This window comes from Herpailurus yagouaroundi, unplaced genomic scaffold (genome assembly GCF_014898765.1).
Source record: "Herpailurus yagouaroundi ecotype Mexico unplaced genomic scaffold, PumYag 186, whole genome shotgun sequence".
Classification (NCBI taxonomy): Eukaryota; Metazoa; Chordata; class Mammalia; order Carnivora; family Felidae; genus Herpailurus; species Herpailurus yagouaroundi.
The window spans coordinates 15159614-15173179 of NW_024412417.1; the positions used below are offsets into that span (position 1 = coordinate 15159614).

A 13566-nucleotide genomic window follows, 5' to 3' on the forward strand; every position below is an offset into this window, starting at 1 on the left:
AGAAAAGAGACAGGACCAATGACCGTTTTAAAAGCATATTTCAGTAGTCTGCTGTGATGGTCTGAACTGTATCAGAGACCATAGTAAAGATGAATAAATGCATTTAAAAATTTCCCTCCTCATTCAGTTCCACAAGCCTAAGTGAATCAGTTGTAGAAGTTAAAAGTACTTCCAGATAAATATTTTAAAATTTCTTTTCCTAGGCTTTCCTTCTTGGAGGCCATTTCTCCTTATTTTACTTTTCTTTCCCTTTTTTAAAAATTGTTTTTAATGTTTACTTTTCTTTGAGAGAAAGAGAGCACAAGCAGGGGAGGGGCAGAGAGGGAAGGGGGACACAGAATCTGAAGCAGGCTCCAGGATCCAAGCTGTCAGCACAGAGCCCAACATGGGGCCACAACTCATGAACCTCAAGATCATGACCTGAGCCGAAGTGACTCAACCGACTGAGCCACCCAGGTGCCCTGTACTTTTCTTTCCCTTTTGCTCATTTTATTCTCTACTCCCAAAGACTCAATTGACTAATAACATTTAGTGAAAAACTCCCTTCTACCTCGTACCTTTCTGCATACTTCAGCCATTGTTCAAGCCATACCACCACTGACTTTCTAAACATAATCCTAAAGCCATCTTCTGTTTGTTGTTGAAAACAATATAATCTTAGGAACATGATATTGGACTAGAGAATGAGCACATATTTTGGACCTTGGTTCAGGGCCTGCCTTTACTATGTACCAACTATGTGACTCTAGGCCCTTAACCTGAGTTAGTTCATCTGAGAAAAGGAAATCTTAGCATATTTCTTTTATTCCCACTGTGTTACTTTGAGAATCAGATGAGGTAATGGATGTGGGATGGTTCATACAGTAGATAACTACTCAGCTCTTTGTTTTCTTACCTATAGAAACCAACCGCGTGATAGAAGCTCCTTTTTGTCTTTTATAGCATTAAATACAATGCTGTATGTGGGAGCACATTGAAACATATAGGATTATATAAATGCAGTCTTATTAATGTAAGAATCTGTGCTCTTTAAACTGTAGTATTTGTAGGATTGGCTGCCTAGTGTGATGAAAACTAGCTGGAATACAGTTATTTTGAAGACGTGTGGGTTTCTTAAATGTCACTTAAAAACACACTTCATAGTTAAGTCTTCATGAGTAAAATCATTCTTTACATTATCTAACATTGGTTAAAGATGTCTTTAAGCTTTCCCATCTACAAATTAAATTCACAACTGAATATCTACTCAATTCAGTTTTAAAATACTCAGAGTACTAGTAAAAAAAATATATATATATATACATATACATATATATATGTACATATACATATATATGTATATATCCCTCCAGAACAAACTTTTTTGTCTGTACTTGAATGGATTCTTTCAAAGTAATACTTGCCAATTAAATTACATTATACATCTTTAATTTTTTTACTTTTTACCTTTGGGTACTGGGTATACAGTATCATGGACTTGCCCTTTGTACTTAAATTTCAATTTTAAGTTCATTATTATTTAACACTAAGGAGATTATTTTATTTTTTAAATTACCACAATAGTCTTTTAACAGAAAAGACTGTCTTTAAGATGTTGCATCAGTGATATTTTTGCTATTTTTATTTAATATATCTAAAACAATTTTCAAACAATTTGAAGATTTTCCTGATACAAAACTAGTTTGCTTTTAATTACTGTAAATATTTCATTTTATTGATGTGACCTATAGTTCAAAAAGGGCTTAAATATGGCTACCTTTTAGCACTGGCTATGGGTAATGAATGAATTAATGAGTCAGTAGTCACTTCTGTTCTTTTTGTGACTTTAATTATGTTTTAAAATAGACATTTGAGTTTCAACAAGCATTTAATAATAGTCACATTTAGAACTTTCGGAAAATCTTCTAAAATCTCGGTGTCCTACTTTCATCTCTGGTTTAGGTACTCTTCCATAAAATCTGCCTCATCAATCTAGAATAATAAGAAGCAAGAGCAACCCTGTATTTTCAGAGATGAAAATAACCTTTCAAATTTTCAAGACCAGCTTTCTCACTTCAAATATAACATCTAAGAGACCAAAGAGACTATGAAACTTGCCTAAGGTTATACACATAGCTAATGGTAGAAATGTTCCTAGAAACCACCATGGGTCTCAGTCTGGTAACATATCTATTACATTTTTTTGTCAACTGTTGATAGCCTTGATAGCCTAAGTCATCTTTCATTGTTACACTGGCTGACATTTATAAATTGATGGTTATGGAACTTCTTTTGTTATTGACATGTAATAAATTTTCAACAAATACTGGCTAATTTCACTCTGCCAACACAAGACAAATGACTTTAAACAATTTCTCTTCATCTAAAATGTTTGTCAACTCAAAGAAAGTGTTTAAAATTAAACATGTCATGTGTTAAGCTGTTGTTTTTTTTTTTTTATTCCACCCTTCAGAATATGCTTCCTGCCAATTTACAGATAGGCTGTACCATTTTCAAAACAAGCCATTTCAACCTCTACATACATACTCAACCTTACTTCAAAAGTAGCATGTCTTCTATTTTGTAACATTACAAACTATCAAGTGGTGAAAGGTGAAACAATTCTAAAATGACAAATGTTTAGGGTTTTGGCAATAGTGATTTTAGAAACAAGTCTGTAATGCTTGTTAAATCTTTCATATTATGTAGGTGGGTAACCAACCAAATGCAAGAAATACTTTGTTACTAATGAACTTGTTATTTTCTGCAAAATGAGGGAATTGGTCTCTTGATTTTTGATATTACACATTAATTTGGATTAAGGGGCAGATGATTCCTTTATTCTTATCGCTTAACTAGAGCGTTGGAATTTATTAGAAAATTTGTATGTTCTTTAAATGTTTTAAAATTTTTCTTTCCACTGGCAGTGGATTGAAATATAGCATCTCTATCGAGCTTGTTTACCATTTCAGAGTCCTATATTGCATCTTTAGCAGATTATTTACCAATTGGAAAATCAGGGTATCGATGATGCACCTCAGTGTTACTTTAATACTCCCAAATCAAGGAGTTTGTTTCTTCACAGTAGCTGGTTCATGTGGGACCAGAATAAAGTGACTTAGTATTAATGACATTTATTTCAGGTTTAGGAACTGAAAAACCCTTATAATTGATGCAGTTGATTCTAACAGATATGCTAGAGATGGCATATTTTCCCATCTTGACAGTAGTTTCATCTTCCTAGCTATGTTTTGCTTGGGTTAGTATTTTAAGAAGTTATTATTCCCTTATTTATGGCCAAAGGAGGATAAGGCACCAGAGGATTTTGGATGGCATGGTGAAACCTCATGGGATTACAAATATACGTCAATAGTAACCAGCTACTTATAAGGTAGCTTTAAAAATGTGAATAAAAAACAGGCAAGTGTATACATAAGTGCTTATGAATGCTACTGAGATTAAGATTCAATGGTGGTCAGTGAGTCTTTTGGTACATGACTTACACGGCCCTACATGAACTGCACTCCCCCACTTCCCATTTTATTACCTTTTTAACCTCATCTTCTAGTATTTTCCCCTTCATTCACTCTGTGCCAGCCACAGAGATGTCCATGCTTTTCTAGAACATGTCAGACAGGCCCTTACCTCGGGACTTTTGCATGTGCTGTTCTACCGATTGTAATGCCTTCTCCCCAAATAACTATATGGTTTACTCCCTTCCTTCCTTCCTTAAGTTCTTTACTCAAAACTTGCCTTCATGACTACCTTATTCAAGCTTCCATCACACCCTGGCCATTTTTTTTTTTCTTACCCACTTCATGTTTGTCTTTTGAGCACTTACACATTTCTAAATCATAAACCATTTTACTCATTTATCTTGTTTAATCTATTTCTCCTACTAGAATATAAACTTTATGAGAGCATGGATTTTTGCCTTTTTTTGTTTATGGTTATATTCCCAGTGCCTAGACGTGCCTGGATTATAATAGGTGCTGAATATATATTTGTTGATGAAAAATATTACATAATACTACAAATAATTCTGAATAATCTTAGATAAGCCAGGTAACTCATATTCAATGACACCAAACTGTTAGTAGTTTCCATTGAAATAATATCCTCATTGCACATAAATTTTTCTGTGGTTTAATGAAAGTACTGAATAAGGTAGCAAAATAACTAGTAATTTTATCTTATATATTAAAATGTATTTGTAGATTTTCTCTTGATATCTTTTGAGGTCTCTGCATTTTAATTCCATATAAACATTTTATTTCACCATAATAACACAATGGTTAGCAAAACATTTATTTCTAAAAGAAATTAACGTTATTTAATATCAACCAAGGAAAAAAAAACTTTGTTTGCCAAACCATTTTAATTATAGTTTTTTTTAATATTTTGGCCCCCATCCATTTTATTGAAAATATGTTTTGGAATTTACTGGAATAAGTTTTGGTGCTCTGGATTTTGAAATCAAAAAAAAAAAAATTCAAATGTCACATTCCTGTATCTAAAACATCGACTACATATTACTAAGAGTTTATGGAAAAGCATAGGGGGAAAAGTCTAAAAAATAATTATATTCCTGAAGTATTTTAGGCTCTTTTTGCACACATTCTCTATACTTCCGACAAGGTCTGATTATTGTTTTTTGATTTATACTAGAAGTCACATGGGAAGACCAGAAAAAGGTGAATGGTACAATAAGTGATGACAAATCATTGCCGAAAAAGAAGCACCAATCTGAGTCAGGTTTGTCAGGGTTTGGAAAACCACTGAAAGCATGAGACTATAAGCATTGCATTTCATGCTTTTTAAATATGTGTGTGCTTCTTGTACCTCCTTTTTCTCATTTTGGTGTGAACTTCATAGTGTGTAGAACCTATTTAATTAGGATGGTGAACACTTTATTTCAAGATTTGTTTAGAAAATGAATTCTACATAGTTTGGAAAAAACAGATTTTTTGTCATCAAGATTATTTCTGTAGGAGAAGAACTAACTAATTTAAACACAAATGGCCATTTATATATTTAGCTGTTTTGACCCGAATTGAAGTACCTTAATGGAAAGGTATCACAATATATAATTAAATATAATATATTTATTTATTAAATGTATTAAATTTAATATATAATTAAATATGATATATATTTAGATACAAATATACTTAATTAAAGTACCTTAATAATGGAGAGGTATTATTTGCATCCTTAAAAAGTACTGTACAAAGCTCCTATGATACTGTCAAGACATTAAACCAGATATTGGCAATGACTTACTTACAACTTTTGCAGCTAAAAATATTGCTACAATAAGGAATGGTAGCGTATTGTGTGAATTCAGTAGTCTCTTCAGTCCATTATTTCTATGAATGAATTGAAATAAAGCGGTTTTATTTTCCTCTCTTTCTTTCCTTATTTGGAGAAGTATTATTAACTAAGTAGAAAACAAAAACTTGAACCACGAGTAAAGGGCAGAGGTAATCAATAAACTGAATAATCAGTCCTAGTTTTAATCAGTAATTGGATGAGAGTACACATTGAAAATTTCATTCAAAATTTTAGGATGTAAATGGCGTTTTTGATAGTGATATTATCATTAAAATGACTGTGTCTATAGTAACAGTGTTAATGTATTTTTAAATGGTGACTTAGTTCATCTTAGGTCTCAAAACTTTAGGCTTTAAACTATGTCAGTGTATGAATTAAACTAACTTATTAGTGAGTATTCACTGCTATTCTGTTGTATGCCAGGCATTGTGTTTGGCACTGAGTTATTGGCATAAACAACATGGATACAGCAATTGCCCCATAGAGTTTATATTCTGGCAAAAATACATAAATGAAAAGTAATAATACTAATGATTAAGTTACCACAGTTGTGATAGTGCTGTTAAGGAGAATAGGTTGCTTTGAGAAAAAGTAGTATGTTACCTAAGTCCGGAAAGAAAGCCAAAATGCCACAGTGCAAGTGGCTTAGTCTGTGAATTATCTTTTAGTAAAAGACATACTGAAAATTTAGTAAAATAAACTGGAATTTACTTTAGGAATCTAAATATATTTATAAGTTGTAAGAAAAATATCTTTCTTTTTTTCAAATTTTCAATTAAGAATTGCAGTTTATTTGGGTAGTAATTATCTTAATATATTTAATGGGATTCAAAGGTAAACAGTGTAAAATTAATGATTACTGTAAAACTCTTCCCTTGCTATATTGTGTGATATGAGTTATCCTTGGTCATAACCTATTATTTATTTGTCTCCTTTGCCATCATTCTGATTACATAAATAGATTTGTGGCCCTATATATCTATGCAAATAAATTATGTTGAATATTAAAGTCATGAAGCAATGCAATGTTTAGCTAAAAAAAATTTTTTTAAATCTCACAAACAAAAATTTTTAAATGCCCTCTAAATATTATTAATTTGTATATTCTCACATATAGCATATATTTTTTTTTATCCCTTTAGTCCCCTAACTGAATATAAACTTCATGTGTAGTACAGGAAAATTAACGTAGTTAGAGTGCTTGCTTTGATGTCATGATAAAATGTTTACATAGAGTTATCTATTGTTGGCAATTGTGCATTTTCCTATTTACTGGGAAATTCAAACTGGTCCTGGAAATTCACACCCTACATGTCATGAGTAAGTATGTGGAATGCTAAGGCAATAAACACTGCTAAATGTTAGTGTCCTTAAATATTTTTGTTTGTTTCTATAAGTAAGGTAGGGTATGTAAAGGATATTTTTCAATTATTGAAACTTTGGAGTGATGAAATGAGAGGAAAGCAGTGGGATATCAGGTGGGGCCAATTGCATTTCCGTGACATGTTTTGAGCATGAGCTGTACGGAACGTATGTTTGGAGTCATCCTTTATTTTATATTTAAATACATCTATGATGCTAATAATCTGTTGATTGTACTCAGTGTTTAATACATCATTTTCATTCAGTAAAATCTAAGATACCATCTTCCATTAATTGTTAAAGATTCTTCATCAGAAGACTATTGTAGTAAACTTGTGGTATTAGAAAAATTTTGTAAAGACTTGAACCCAAATCTGAGATGCAAAGTCAGCTATGTATCAATAGCCTGTATTGTTATATTTTTTGTTGCTGTTTCATGAAAGTCTGTGCAAGAATAATACCTGGAAATGTTTTCATTTTTAGGATGTATACTAACAATGTAAAAAAGTCATTTGCAATTTTTATTTTAAATCCAAGACTATAGAACCAGAGGAATACATGGCATTATGTAGGCTAGAAAATTAACCAATATTTGGATGAACTGTAAGTATTATGGATTAGTATCTTTTTTTTTTAAGAAAAATCTTGACATCTCGAAAAACTAGACTGTGCTAAGGAGATTATCAGCCAAAGGGGTGATATATATTCAATATCTCTTACTTAATTGATAGTATAGATGAAGATCCCTGGGAAACATAATGATATTTATTACATTAATATCTTAGTTATGAGCATAAAATATAAAAATCATACAAATGATTTTAAACTTCAGGTTTTATGGATAATGTTTAGTGTAAATCACCAACATCTTCCTTATGTAGAATGTGGATTTGATTTTGTTTAGGCCGTAAAGTTAATAAAACATTCTTAACACAAGTCACAATTTTTTGAGTATGGAAAATCTGTTGTTTATTTTTTCAATGAGCAGTCTTATTCTAGACTAGAATACTGTGATCTATAATAATGCAGTATTATTAAACACTGAAAAACTTTCGTCTATTTTCACTTTGTGAGTTATCTGTTCTTATGGTAATTGAAATGTATCTGAGAAAAGAGCATATTTTACATAAAATATTGTATCTCATATTTTACTTAAACTCATCCGACAAAAAACTTTGGTGGGAAAGCTAACTTTAGTTAGTCATACTGAATGAATGTTTTAGAACTGATACAGTTTCTCCAGTTAAAGATCTTGGACTTAAATAGTTCAGAATGTGTTTTGAGATAACAATTTTAAATGATTTCTGAAACATTTGATAATTAATTGATACTATTCATAAAAAGATTACCTGCCTTGATTTGTTATTTTCTACATGTAAAATATACTATATCTAGGAAAATTTTGAAATGACCTGGCTCCCTTTATTGTAATTACCCCGAAACCATGATGGTGCTACTTACTTTGCTGTTCCTTATCTGGAAAATAATCTGCGTTTCTCTGGGAAAGTAGAGGACAGTGAACTTCTTTGTTGGGTTACTGTTACAATATTTTGCAAGTTGTGTTTTGCGACATACTATAGCATCTTGTATGCATAAACCCTTAGTTTTAATATTATATGATTTAGTTAATGTATTAACCTTTAATTTTTTCTAACATGGATATTTCCATATTGTATTCTTTATGGATCTGTAACTGTGGTGAAGGTAGGGATTTTTTTTTTCTTCTCCCTTTGTAATTATGCTTCATGAAGTTTATCTTAAGAAAAGTAAATATTGAGAGTTGTATTTTGTTAGTGAATTTAATACTTGACATTTTTTGAGTATTTTGATGTTAGGGACTTTTGCTTCCCTTTATTTTTTAATATTTTAACACTTCTTAATAGTAGAAACAATGTTTTCCATGTAAATCAATAATCTAAATTAGTCTTCTAGTTAGGTGCTAGTCTAATCCATCTAATCTGGAAAATCGCATCAAGGCTGTGTTCTTGGGCAGTATTAGAGACTGGTAATTTCTGGATTGTTGTAGAATGAATATATTTTATTTTTGATAGAAAAAAAAGTAATGTAAAAACTAAGTAAATATTTTATACAACGCACATCAACTGATGGGATTTCAGAATTAAATAGTAATGATATCTTCAGATGTAAACATAGCATTCTTTGATAACAACTATATTTTCCTATCGATAAAGTAAAATTTCATGGTTTATGCGTCCAGTTGCTTAAAGTTGGATCAGTTTCCTCTGAACATAAAGATAAGCTTATAAGGCCAAGCTGGAATTCAGTGACTGTCTTTTTAATGATCGTGTGATGTAGTTTGAAAGTCAATTATTTTAAGCTCCCTCAATACATACTCTGGGCATATTTTTCTTCCGTATTTAAAGCTGCATTATGTGTCAGACCTCAAGGACAGAATCAGAAAAAAACAGTAGAGCTAGGAATGAGAACAAAGACATTTAAAAGATAAACATTTTTATTAGTGAGCTTTTAAAAATAGCAGAATATTGTAAAATATTGTACCGTGCTTATTTTAATAGGTAGAAGTTATTATAAGGGTTCAATAACTTTATGGTTGTTAACAAAACTATGGAAAGTAATAATTCGTTTAAAAAATAAACTCAAATCACTTGGTTGAGGAATTTTTCAACAAGATTTTGTCACAGAGGAGCAGTTTTAGTTTGAAATCAGTAAACTTGGTAAACATTTTGTTTTTATATTCTAGATCCATCCTGACCTTTGTGTCATTGAGGCTCTCCTACTAAATAGTTGCTTATTTAGGCTTCATTTTGAAAGGTATCTCTCCTGACCCCAAAGAGACATTCTAAGACACTATGACTTTTAAAAAGCCCTCATAACTGATTAGTTTTTAATTAAGTGAAAGTTCTATTATGCTCTTAAAGTTTTGAGGCTTCTGTTTCATTGCCAGGAATCTATTTAACAGAATGCTTACTCCTGAAGGACACGTGTTTATTCAAGTACAATTACATCTGATAATAGGACCAATATTATGTCTGTGGTATATGATGTTCAATGAGAACTTTAACCATCAACAAAGTACACCCTCGGTAAAAACTGCATTTATGTATAAACAGGCACCATATATATGCCTTTTTAAGTTAAGTTGATTACAGATGATTATTTCTCTTTGAACTTGAGGTAATTAAGTCAAAATATAATAAAAGTTGATACATTATATTGGCAAGGGAAAATTTTTGGTTTGCACAAAATTTTGCATAAAATTTGACATTGCATTCATTCTTATGAACTTAATTTTTTCCAAATAAATTAATGAAAGTAATTATTTTATGTATTTATCTTTAGTAGATTTTTAAAAATTTTCAGAACCAAATACAGACAACTTTAGTAGGTATGTAGATAGATAAATAGATAGATATTGTATTACTTTGCTTGATTAAAACCCCATTCTTTTTCAAGTTTACACTTTGATGCACCTATATTGAAAAATATTTGTCAAAAATAATTTGCCTTAAGTGAAGAAATGGTTTTATGGGGCTTATGAAGTATTCATTATATTTTTAAGTGTCTATTTCAATATAATACGTGAAAATATTTTATTTCTTCTTTGTTGGCTCATATGATGGAATGAACCAAAAAAAAAAAAAAAATACTGTACATTCTCTCTACAAAGCCTTTAGCTTTCTAAGCTTAAAACTATGAACCAAACACAGTTATGACAGTAATGGATACATAAAAGAGAGTATACTTGTAGGGAGATAGGAACTGTGGAGGCAGTACTCAGCTTCTTCAAGATTTACTGAAGTCTGCAATTCATTAATAGTATATGTGAAATAAGAATTTACAGTTTATTACCATTTAAATAAGACATAGCTGCTTAAATGATAAGTTTGAACTATAAGTTTCTCTTTTAAAATGAAGCTGTTTTGGGGCGCCTGGGTGGTGCAGTCGGTTAAGCGTCCGACTTCAGCCAGGTCACGATCTCGCGGTCCGTGAGTTCGAGCCCCGCGTCGGGCTCTGGGCTGATGGCTCAGAGCCTGGAGCCTGTTTCCGATTCTGTGTCTCCCTCTCTCTCTGCCCCTCCCCCGTTCATGCTCTGTCTCTCTCTGTCCCAAAAATAAATAAACGTTGAAAAAAAAAATTTAAAAAAAAAATGAAGCTGTTTTAATACAAAGTATATGTAATACAAATTTTAATAACAAGGAAGACAAAAATGTCAAAAAATTTTAAAATATATTTTGTGGAACTGTGAATTATACTTTGAGATGATTTAAATGAATGTTCTATCTGCTAATTAAAATTAAGTGATTTTTAATATAATTATGGTTATGACCTATTTATTAATGGATCATATTCATATAAATGATGGAAAAGTGATTAAATGAGCACTTTCAGGTAGTAGTGAGATCATTATCAAATCTTTCATTTTCATCCTTTCATGTAATATGAATTTTGTATTTTTGTAAATTAAATTATTGGTGCTAAGTGTTGCCATATTCCTGGTAAGAGTGAAAGCATCAGTGAACTACTTGTATAATTATAGCACTTACCTCTTTTAAAAAATATTCTAATTAAATGCTATATAATACAATGTCCAAATCAGGTGCCACCGTGATAAGATTTTTTGTTTTTTCTTTGCTTGGTTTTTTATTTCACATGTTTTTATTGGGTCATATAGCATCTAGTAGAAAGAAAATTGACCTGGTAATCAGGAGACCTCTGTTCTATTTATGGTTCTGCCACTGAACTTGTTGTGTGACCTTGGGTAAGTCACCGAACTCTGTCTGCCTCAGTTATTCTCTATAATTAATGGATGAATTAGTTGAGAAGAATTTTGAATGTTTTGAATCCATATAACATGAAGAACATTGCCTCAGTGCCATTATAAAGTAATTCAGATACAGGGAAATGCTAGGTAGAGAAAGAAGTTGCATTTTTGTTGTTTTTTTATGTTTTCTGCAAAAAAAAAAATAAGTAACTTTTTATTTTAGAGAAGGAATTCACCTACACGGTCATGTCATCCAAGTCCTATCAATTTCATTTTAACATGCAAGGAAATTATTTTAATAGTATGGTAAACATGTATATAGAGAAATTTTGCATATCAGAAATAAGATATAATAAAAATCAGAATTAATCTATGTTATTAGTATATCTCTGATTTTTCTGTCTTTGAGAAGTGGGTGGACTAGGTATGGAAAACAAAATATGGCATATATCATATTAATGTATGGCGTACATTTCAAGAGGATAGTCAATCCTCTCAACATAGTCTGGTTTGTAATGCAATTATGATGAGATTTAGTGTCCAATTTTGGATAGATCAAAGATGTGCTCATACAGTAATAAAAATGACATTACTAAATTTCAAAATGTGTCATTCGTTTTCAGTTCTCTGTAATTCATACTAGAATTTCTCCTTTTTCTAAGAAAACAAGATTTGGTCATCTTAGCAATCTTTTCCTAGTGGAAAGTTTTCATTTTCTCACTCTTCAGAAAAAGAGATAAGTTTGTTATAGGAAAGAATCCTCTTACGAGTTATAATTTCAATATGTCAATGTGCCAAGTATATTTTGATAGAATACGTTTTTCTATATATCACTCAAAAACTATGATATAACTATTGCAGAAGTGAATGTGGTGCTTTGATTTAAGAATTTTGTGGTACCTGATTCAAAGCTAAGAATGCAATTAAATAGATTTTGGCTTTGTATTATAGTGTTTATCTGTGTCAATCATACTAACTCACTAATATCTTTGGAAGAAATTTTTTCCTAGAATGCTGAGTTTAGCAGATATCTCCTGTTCTCAATCACTGTGTAAAATGTCTTCTGAACTTCACTAGTAGAGGAGAAGGAAGTATTTCCAAAATGTGTGCCATATCTATCACGATAGATATTGGATTTTGATGGGCAAATTTAAATAGAGCTGTCAATGATGTGTTATATGGTGTGTGTAATAATTTTCTGAATAAATAGGTTTATAAGGGAATATGATCAAGTAAAGTTTGTGTAAATTCAAGGTTATTAGGAATTTTTAATATTTAAGTAAAGCCATATCTTTCAGCTACTCTTTTATACTGAGTTTTCTACTTGATAACTCTCCATAATATTTTTTATGATAATATTTTGCTGTACTGAAGTAATTCCGTGGAACATTGGCCTGATAGCCCTACTTTATTTTCATGTGTGCACTCATGCATTTGGGATAGTTGAAAGGTATAGAAATCTGTTGGAACTATTTTATTGTTCTTTTAAAAGTTGATTCAGTTATTTCCTTTAAATGATAATTAAAAATCCTAAAAGCATTTTCACAGATTTTAAATGGACTCAGGAATGTCTTGAACAATATGGTCATACAAGTAACATTGTTTTTACTAATGGTATCTTTCTTCAGCATCAGTGTTCAGGATTGGGGCTGCCCATAAATAATTGTAAACTTTTGAATCCTCTTTATTTCTACACTAACTTTATTTTTCTGATTCTGCTAACCCATAATAGCTTAACCAATTCTCCATCAATTCCTCCGTATTATTTTTTAATTTATTTGCATATGGTACGTATTTTATTATTTCTTCCCTGCAACTGTGTACAGGATTCTTTCTCAAAATGATTTGGGGCCCTTTCCTTCAGTGTCACTTTTTACCTCTTGAGTACATCCACTCACACCCATCTCCTTTGTCTATGTCTGTCCATTACACGATGTGATCACAGAAGAAGTGGACTCCACAAGGAGAAGACATACAGGTCTGTCTCTTCTGCTTTTCTTTGTTACTTTTTCATTTATCTAACTTGTTTTAGAAATTCTTTACTATTTTTTATTCATTTCATAATTTTTCATTTTCCTCTAATATAACAAAATGTTAAATCTTGCAGGCACTTTTATTTTAGGTAGTGGTATATTCAACTGTTAGCA

General features: G+C 31.0%; 1 protein-coding gene across 49 annotated transcripts in view; it reads left to right on the plus strand.

Annotated features, from left to right (window-relative positions):
* Window positions 1-13566, plus strand: part of RIMS2 (regulating synaptic membrane exocytosis 2) — a 617389-nt gene that overhangs the window by 419999 nt on the left and 183824 nt on the right. For 21 of the 49 annotated variants that reach the window (XM_040494185.1, XM_040494187.1, XM_040494172.1 and 18 more), the window contains one exon: window positions 13365-13397. The exons of 23 other annotated variants lie outside the window; for them this stretch is intronic. In XM_040494185.1, coding sequence (XP_040350119.1) covers window positions 13365-13397 — 33 coding nt within the window. Of the gene's footprint in view, window positions 1-7362; window positions 7371-13364; window positions 13398-13566 lie in introns of all 49 variants that reach the window. 5 more of the 49 variants (XM_040494173.1, XM_040494178.1, XM_040494203.1 and 2 more) reach the window with 3 other exon arrangements.